The sequence below is a fragment of the Argentina silus genome (assembly GCF_951799395.1).
Source record: "Argentina silus genome assembly, chromosome: 11".
Classification (NCBI taxonomy): Eukaryota; Metazoa; Chordata; class Actinopteri; order Argentiniformes; family Argentinidae; genus Argentina; species Argentina silus.
Window position 1 is genome coordinate 13,338,851 of NC_139665.1, and position 10,000 is coordinate 13,348,850.

At 41.7% G+C, this 10,000-nt stretch overlaps 1 protein-coding gene across 1 annotated transcript in view; it reads left to right on the forward strand.

Moving 5' to 3' along the window:
• LOC310812605 (neprilysin-like) overlaps positions 1–10,000 on the forward strand; it is a gene marked incomplete at both ends in the record, with an annotated part of 33,776 nt that overhangs the window by 1,105 nt on the left and 22,671 nt on the right. Inside the window, 3 exons of the mRNA XM_083681232.1 lie at positions 3,078–3,254; positions 4,930–4,965; positions 5,441–5,602. Of these exons, the coding sequence (XP_083537358.1) occupies positions 3,078–3,254; positions 4,930–4,965; positions 5,441–5,602 (375 nt within the window). The remainder of the gene's footprint in view (positions 1–3,077; positions 3,255–4,929; positions 4,966–5,440; positions 5,603–10,000) is intronic.

A 10,000-nucleotide genomic window follows, 5' to 3' on the forward strand; every position in this document is an offset into this window, starting at 1 on the left:
GAGAGAGAGGGAGTGTGTGCATGTGTGTGTGTGTGTGCGTGTGTGCGAGTGTGTGTGTGTGTGTGTGTGTGTGTGTGTGTGTCTGAGAGAGAGGCATGCTACAAGTGCCCCTTACAATTCATGCCTCTGTACTGAGAGGGGCTGTTACCCAGGATGATTAAGGACCTCTCACTGTCGCTCTTATTCTCACTACCATTTCTCTCTCTTTCTTTCTTTCTTTCTTTCTTTCTTTCTTTCTTTCTTTCTTTCTTTCTCATTCTCTCACACTGTCTTTCTCACTTTATTCCCCTCTGCCCCCTTTTCCAGTTTGCCTATTGTTTACACTCCTCTGTCACCCTCTTCCCCTTTTTTTACCCCCTTTTTCTACCCCGTCTCACCCTTTTTTCAGACCACCATTCTCTCTTTCCCTCTCTCCTCTCTTCTTTTGCATACGTCAGAAATCATTCTATCCCACAGCTTGTACTTGACGTGCAATTTAGGGATTACTGCTTGTCACACACACACACGCACACACACACACACACATACACCACTGGCGTACCGCCCAATCTTGGGTCTCCCCGCTGGGTCGAATCGCAAGGCCTCCCCGAAAACAAAAACATTGATTGGACCCACTTCTCCAATTTCCTGTGTGCCCACAAGGCAAAGAGAGATCAACACAAGAACCCACCACTGTCTGAATATACCTATAATCAAGCATAATCAAACCTATAATCAAACTGACTAACTTTTCTAACCGATTCAACTTTTTTGTTGTTGTGAAGTTTGCCAAGTAAGACTCTTATTCGGAAAGACTGAGGGGGAAAACCAACTGCCACTAGCTCTCTGTTTGCATTGTGAACTAAAGGCTCAACTTTGACTGTGTGTGTGTGTGTGTGTGTGTGTGTGTGTGTGTGTGTGTGTGTGTGTGTGTGTGTGTAGTCAGCTCAATATACACCGTCTTCTCCGTTACACAGACACTAGGCAGGGCATGTGTGAAAGAATGGCTTAAATACTGTATGCGTGGATTTATTCACATTTCCAAGGTGATTGTCTGGTACCGGGGGGCCCCCCTGCCTACACCAGTGACACCCCCCCCCCCCCCCCCCCCACACACACACACACACACACACATACATGGATTAAAAAGTGAAAAGTGACTACATCTCTTTTCGTGTGTGTGTGTGTGTGTGTGTGTCTGTGTGTGTGTGTGTGTGTGTGTCTGTGTGTGTGTGTGTGTGTGTGTGTGTGTGTGTACTCTGTGAGTATTATGTGTGTGCCTAAAAATGGAATAAATTACCAAACAGTTTTTTTTATTCTGCAGACGAGAAGTTGACAGTTAGCTCTGATAAACATGCCTCCTCATGTCAAACTAAACTAATCTTTTTTTACACTCCCTCTTTCTCTCTCCCTCTTTCCCTCTCTCCCCATCCATTTTCATTTCTATCTCTTTTCCCTACTTCGTACACTGTGACAGGTGATCAGAACAGTAACACATCTAAATGTGAACTTACATCATTCAATGTTTTTAGAATGAATACATATAAGAATGTGTATGTATGTATGCATGTATGTCTGTATGCATGTGTTTATGCATATGTTGTAAGTGATCCCTCGATGCCTACAGTATGTATTTTCATTGGGTGGTATGTACGGTATGTTGTCTTTCTAGGAAATCAGCAGCAGTGACACCCCATGTCATTTTTAGTGTCATGGTGAAATATGTGTGAGTGCCTGACCCTTAGCGCTTACAGCAACGGTACAGTATGTACTGTTGGAAGAATGGTCTGACGAGACAGACAGGCTAGCTCATAGCTCACAATTAGCATCTCAGTTATCTGGTGTCAAAAGCAGTGGCACTGTTCTCTGCTCTTCTACTGCATTCCCACTGTATCCCACAATAGTGTACATTTTGATGTTAGAGAGTGTGTGTGTGTGTGTGTGTGTGTGTGTGTGTGTGTGTGTTTGTGTGTTAGGGTAGGATCAAGGATTAATTGCCGTCAGAGTTAACTGCTTGTTATTTGAACTTTGCTGACTTCTTCCTTGACTTTGGACTTGAAAACAGTACTGTCGTGAGAGGCAGAGGAAGGCAGTGATTTCTTGTGTCTGTTTGTTGCAGCCTTATTTTTCGTTGGCCTTTCATATAAGACGGTAGGGTATTCTAATCTTTTTTTTTCCTTGTTCTTTTTTCATCTTGACTTTGGTCCTCAACTCTATACACGGTCCTTCCTTCTCTCTTTCTACGTTCCTCCTCCTCTTTCTTTAAATCCCTTCTTTCTTCATGCTTCTTACTGTTTGTGTTATTGGGCAGAGTTGTCCTGTTGTTTTAAGTGTGGGCCAATGCCACTCCTTCATGTTTGATTCCCGCATTTTGTTGGTTTATTTGTTTGGTTATGAAATAGGGTTGGGCTGGTATGCAATGATAGCATATACCACGGTATTTTGAAATACCACTGGTATGATTTTCAACACTGTAAGAAACTTCGTTACTAAGTCTGAATATTTTGGGGACTATTGTTCATACTGTGGAAAACACCAATCAGTGATGCTTTCATAGTCACTGATTATCAGGCCATGGAAAAACATCACCACAGGGTAATTTTGATGTTCTTCTGAGAGGGCTAAGATCATAGTATCAGGTCTTTTCTGGCAACCACAGGTAAACACAGGACATGACTTCTTTAATTCAGGGCCATTTGGCAGTTATCAATGTGGAGGCAAGTTTGTTTCCCCTAGCTACGGTGGCCCAGAGGTGTAGAAATTAAGGAAAATTCTAAATAGTTGAAAAAAGTAAAATAATAACAGGCAGTGCCAACAATTACAAAAAAATACTTGACCTGAGCACTTCAAGAAGAGAGTAGAATAATGGCCAGACCTGTGAAACAGTTGAATTTTTATATGACTGATACCGCGGTATTACTGTATACCAGGGTATTTTACCCAGGAAGGTAAGAAGGTATGAAAATCTGGATATCGCCCAAACTTATTATGAAGTGTATTTTCTGCATGTATTTTCAATGTATTTGAAATTGTATTTGATTCTCCTAAAGGTGAGTTAATACTCCCCCCCACACCTTCCTCCCCCTCTCTCTGGCCAGGTGAGTTGTTACAGCCAGCATCTGAAGGAGGAGAGTTGAGCATGACGGAAAGCAACCCCCCAAAGTTGGCCAAGAAGCCCCGCTGGACCTCCCTGGAGATTGGCCTGGTCACCATCGTCTCCCTGCTCTTCATCATCATCGTGGCCCTCATCATCCTCTTCGCCACCCAGAAGAGCAGTGAGTGTCATGGCATGTCTTATGTCACTAAAACTGATTCAACTGAATTGAATTAAATTAAGTGGAAGCATCAGTCTGTCTTCCACTATCGTAATAATCGGGGCATCAACGTGATTTGAGATCATACTTCAGGCATTGGTCTCACCCTGACGTTTGATTTGAAGACTGAAAGTAGGCTTGGATACTTTAAAATTCACAAACGTTAAAACCCTCTAATGTAGGCCAAAAAATGTAATCTCATCCCATTGTGGAGTGCCTCCCATAAATGTCTTCATAGACAGAGGGTCAATACTCCACAATAGAACTCCAATGTTGTAGGTGGGCCATGACCCTCTCCCAGGTCATGGTACTGCAGGGGACACACTGCGTATGAGAAGGATTTAAAGGCAGTTGACGAGGCCTCCTGAGCTGTGTGTTTAGAGATCACTAAGCCATGGAGAAGAATGTAGGGGAATTGCCGTGTGCACAAAGGTCTTTATCAGTGGACCAGTTCCATTTCAAGCTATCCCCTTCCCTTAGTGCCTCACCATGTTGATGTTCAAAGATATGAACGGTCTGGACATGTGTACACTGAAAAAAAAAGGCCTTTGGATTTATGTAAAAAAAATCGGTTAACAAATTAAATTGAATCGATTAAACACATTTCAGTCATGTGGAACCGATGTACACAATTTTCTTTGTACATGCGTGTTTTTTTTCAGTGTAAAGTTCTATGGCCGGAGGTCCAGTTTGCCTGTTGGGGGAGTCATCCACACACTGCTTAAACCTATCCAGTCCTCTCATGCTCAAGATCACTAATAGTGGGGAGCTTAGTGGCGTAGCACACTAATGCGCTTACCACGTAATCGTAAGGTTCTCTTGTTTAATCATCCATATCCACCATAATGTTGTAGTCAACAATATACAGATATACAGCAACACTGGATGTGGAGGGTAACGAATATGAGCGTGTGAGCAACATGGTGATAATAATCTGAACTACTGATAAATGATTGACATTGAGAGCGAGCCGACTGATTCTGAAGTGCATTGTTTTAACTGTTTACCAGATAGACGCTATCAGTTTTACAACACTCAGTAAATGGATATGTAGCGATTGAGGGTGGCCAATAGTCCTGGTTTTATTGTTTTTAAGGGTGGAGGAAGATTTCCAATAGATGCGGGCCAATGTCTCTGTAATAGATGATGTCTGATGCATCTTCATCTCATATCGTGCCATGTTAACTCAGAGTTTTGTTCAGAAGACAATGAGGATGAGTAAAACCTTGTTTGAGAGCCATTTGCAACCAAACAATCTGAGATAGAATTAGATATTCAAGTGTAAGTTTGCTTTCATAGCATTCTCTGAGACCCTCTACCTGAATTAACAACCACTCAGAAATCACAATTGAGGTTACCAGGCTAAAGTTGGATGAAGTCAGAGAGGGATATATCGTCTTTGATAAAATTCATACTATCTCCGACAGCACAATCCACATTGTAGTTGTTTCTCACTTCTGAAATAATTCCTAAGGATGGAATAAGATGAAAGAATTAATAAAAGTCTAATAGGTCCATCATTGGTCAACCTCAAACAGTCGCGATCCGTTGTATCTGGAGACCAGCTTATGGTCATACCATTCAGAATGTTGGTTGCAATTAACCTTGTTTGATTTGTTTTGGTTTCCTTTTTAAGATGCCGTCTGTACCACGGCAGACTGCACTCAGTCAGGTAAGTCCTGTTTGTGTGTTTGTGTGTGTGTGTGTGTGTGTGTTAGCTCTGATTCTGATTCTGAAGACTGCAGTCCTGACCAGTTGTGAAACCTCAGGTACATCAGTAGAAAAGAATGTTACTGTTTCAATGACAATTAGCAGGACGTAGAAGACGTAATTGACAGTAAGTTAAAATCAGAAGCACAGACCTACATTCAAGAACTGAAGGACAACTGGTTCTGCACCAAAGCTAAATAACTACAAGAACTTGCAGACATTAATAACTTGCATGAATTCTTCAATTCTTGCCCCTACCCCTTGCCAAAAAACTCCTCACTGAATCACAGATACAGGCCAGGCAGAAAAACAGCAGACATGATTTTCTAAGCCCCTCAAATCCAAGAAAAATGTGTGTGTGTGTCTGTGGTTTGTTTGTGTGCACTGTATATGTGTGTGCGTGTCTCACAGCCGTGTCTGTGTGTGTCCCATTACAGCCTCTCGTTTGATAGAGAACATGGATGCCAATGTGGACCCATGTGAGAACTTCTACCAGTACTCCTGTGGAGGCTGGCTGAAGAAGAACATCATCCCAGAGACCAGCTCTCGGTACAGCACCTTCGACATCCTACGAGATGAACTGGAGGTCATACTCAAAGGTTAGACAACACACACACACACACACACACACACACACACACACACACACACACACACACACACACACACACAAACACACACACTGAGACCAAGTGTAGGTGATATTCAAAGGTCAGTCACGGTCAGTGTTTTTACCCAGATTTACACTTTGAAGAAGGTCTCTTGATCGAAACGTTAATTAATTATTAAACTGATGAGGTAAGCAGTGTTGCATGGAGTTTTTCTTTCCAGTCATCCAGAGTGAACAGAGAAGCTGCTTCACCACAGGGGTCTTAGAGTTATGGAGGAGAGGTGGCCTTAAGGGATAGTTCCTTCTTTTCTAGGTTTTATCTTATTTTTGATTTAGCAAGGGTGTTATTGGCTCATCCAGACAAATCTGTTTGATAGTTATTTTGCAATGTTCAGCAGTTAATCTGCTATCTGAGCCTTACGTTTCTACTAGCATTGCTAAAAATAGCTGAACATTGCTAAATAGCTACCAATATTTTTTTTTAAGGGGTGCTTTCCAGGACACAGTTAAGACTAGTCCTAGACTATAAAACATCTTCAATGGATTTGGGGACTTTGCCATCTAGGGCTGGTTTCCCAGACATAGATTAAGCCTAATCTTAGACTGAAATGCATCATCAAAGGAGATTTTCTTTTGAAAATGTTATTTAGACCAGGTTTAATCTGTGTCTGGGAAACTGGCCTTTCAAGGGTGATTTAGTCCAAGACTAGGCTTAATCTCTGTCCGCGAAACCGCCCCTAAAAGTGTGAACTTTCCATTTAGGTTTGAATAATATTAATTATATATTTGCTTTCATTCATATAATTCATTGATGGTAATTAGTATTTTCTTTGAATTAAATTGCACAGTGATGGAGTTGAGTAGTTGTTGTTAAACAAATGGGATAAGCAGCATTCTCTTGGAGTTGTGTTTATTGGGGTTAAGGCCAACACAATCTTCATACCAGAGCTGGCCCATGAGCAAAGCTCCAACTCTCACCCAATACTGGTCAACCACACTCAGACCAAAGATGGCCCAGTAACTACAGGAACATATCAGGGCCACAATCCTCCTACCAGAGCTGGCCCATGAGCAAAGTTCCAATTGTCACCCAGTACCGGTCCCCCACATTTAGACCAAAAGTGGCCCAGTAATGACAGGAAGGTATCAGGGCCAGATATCACTTTATTTATTTTCCCACTCTGCAGAGGTGTTATTCTCACAACAATCACATTTGTTTCCTTTACCAAATGTAATTTGCCGGAGTAGACTTCAGAACTGATGGATTTTGGATGGTGCTCACTAAGCTTCACACAGTTAGGATGACTGGCAGTTGGCTCTTAGTTTAACTGCAAGACTGACACTGATGGAATAAATTTGTCATGGATTATATTGTTTGCATTTCTCCTCTTTTTATGATTCTCTCTGTTCTTGATCCTGCCCTATGTTTTAAACAGTAACCACTGGGGAACTTCACTAGTTGTGGTTTAATGTTGCGTCTTGCAAGAAAATAAAGGACAATAACAACGTCTGTGTTGAAGGAATCTTTTACTTGGTGTATCAGGCAGCAGAGCAAGTCCATCCTCTGGGTCCAGCTGTGTGGTCTGAGCCAAGAACTGAGTTTTCCATCAGCTCTTCTAGTGTGTTATCCTTTGATCTGTCAACCAGTCTGAAGCTTTATATAAAGTATTAACATATTCATGTCATACCAACCATGTTAATTGGTTTGATAGTTCTTGTCACACTTAACTTGATCACTCACCATCACATGGTGAAAACCCGTTCCAAATGGATGACCGGATTGGCCTGTTTCCTGACAGTCTAAATCTTGCAGTCTCGAGCGTGTGCAACTGCATGCAGTGGACACAATTTGGCTACATGACTTTGCAGATGACCAGAGATACAGGGAGGGGGACATTTCTAAATTAAGATTAAGCTACATGTGTTGCAGAGGGGAGGCTACATGTTTTGCAAGAGTATCTGCAATTATCTTATTTTTTTTCAATTGGAACCTTTCTGTATTCGGGGGTTGGTCTCGGGCCATGGTGCAATACCCAAATGACGTATCTGCCCATCTCAGCTGCACTGATCTTTTCGGTCGGTATTCATTCTCAGAAATTCAAGTGAGACCTAACCCCTGGTGGAGTCCCATCGGATTCAAGCTGAATCAAAGCTCTACAGCAGAAGCACAGCTTTCCTCCACACATGTCAAATAACAAACCCCAGAAGGAGACAGTCAAGTATAATATAATTGTGCCACAATCTTTAGCAATACAAATATTAAGTTATATCTCCCAAAATTGAGCATGTGAAGAAGCTCAGTTTACTGGAGTATACAGTGATATTTATATTCCTGAGATTAGGCTTTCTTCAACAGTGGCCTTTGTAGGATGTATTTTGGATGCAAATTACCCCGACCTGCAGGGGAAAATGTGTCTTGCAAATCTACGGTAGCTTTCTAAATGGCCGTTTGTTTAATTAGAACCCCGGTGAAAAAAAATAAAAAAAAGCTAATGTGACCCATGATTGACACAACATTACCGGATGACAGAGCCAGAATAATTTGTGGTGGACTGTTGTTGCTATGACCACAGAGATTGGAGGAGCCAGAGGTTTTACTCAGCATTTCTGTCTGCAGTCTGGAAAAATAAGGACTGGGATGTTTTTTCAATGCTGGAAAACAATAGGAAGGCTGTGAACATTTGTGTTTTACTCATGTCTGCACCTTGTCCTCATTGGTTAAATGTTCCTGGTGATATGAAGGCCTTATGATCTCTTTGAACACTCATACTCATGTCTGCACCTTGTGCTCATTGGTTTTAGCTAAGTCTAGGTCTAAGGCCTTATGATCTCTTCGCCGCACAGGACGAAACATGTTAGCTTATCTATATGTAAAAAAAATAAAAAAATAAAAAAATTGTGACTGCTAAGTATGCACATGTGCAGTCTGACGAGATCCTTTTCCCTCATGAATAATTGCCGATACGCAATAATTGCCAATTTCACTTTCACTTGATAGTGATATCCCTCAAAATGCACTCCCTTTGGGAGGAGAAGATGGAGACAGTTTGATAGATAGATAGGCGGTTAAAGGTAGCAAAACAATTGGTAATAGTCATTGATTTACACTCCTGCTATTGGGTAAAGTCTATCTATGAATCTATAAATCAATGAATTATCTATAAATCAATGAATTGAAACGGTTATGACAGCCGTTTTTTTTTTACGGTCATCCTTGTATAAGCGTGTAACAGTCACAGCCCTACGCAATACCCTACAATAACCCCTCAAGCGTGTGTGTGTGTGTGTGTGAGTGTGTGTGTGTGTGTGTGTGTGTGTGTGTTTGTGTTTATAAGCGTACATGGGAGCATGTGTGTGTGCCAGCGTGTGTGTGTGTGTGTGTGTGTGTGTGTGTGTGTGTGTGTGTGTGTGTGTGTGTGTGTGCGCGCACACTGTGTTTGTGGTGCATTCTGTGGTTGCTGTTAGATCCTTAAGTATCCTGGCTCCATGGACTTGATTGCGCTTAATGTTGCAAATCTCCCAGCTGGAATACATGAACCACAGGGATAGATAGCTATCACATAAACATTGGTGACAGACTGTTAAGCCACAAACTTCTCTGTTACTTTTCTGTTACAAGGCTGGTTGCAAATGGTTGTCATATTACTAGTTGATGTTACAGATTCTGTGTGTGTGTGTGTGTGTGTGTGTGTGTGTGTGTCTGGTGTCTGTGTGTCTGTGTGTCTGTGTGTGTGTGTGTGTGTGTGTGTGTGTGTGTGTGTGTGTGTGTTGTACTCCCCTAAAATTCACAATCAGAATTTAAACGGAGGGTCTGGGAGTTCTTTTCCAGCAAAATGTTGGCTTCTGTAAGTGCATTTTATGCATTTCTACATACAGTGCATTTGGAAAGTATTCAGACCCCTTCACTTTTTCCACATTTTGTTTTCTTATTCTAAAATGAATTAAATTCTTTTTTTCCCTCATCAATCTACACACAATACCCCATAATGACAAAGCCAAAAAAAAGTTTTAGAAATGTTTGCTAATTTATTGAAAATAAAAAACTGAAATATCACATATGTTCAGACCCGTTTCTCAGTACTTTGTTGAAGCACCTTCGGCAGTGATTACAGCCTCATGTCTTCTTGGGTATGACGCTACAATGTATTTTTGTACACTTGTATTTGGGGAGTTTCTCCCATTCTTCTCTGCAGATCCTCTCAAGCTCTGTCAGGTTGGATGGGGAGCGTCGGTGCACAGCTATTACCACTCCTGTATTGTCTTGGCTGTGTCCTTAGTGTCATTGTCCTATTGGAAGGTGAACCTGCGCCCCTGTCTGAGGTCCTGAGCTCTCTGGATCTTGATCTTGTTTCTCATGGTCTGAAAGTCCTTTAGGTGCCTTTTGGCA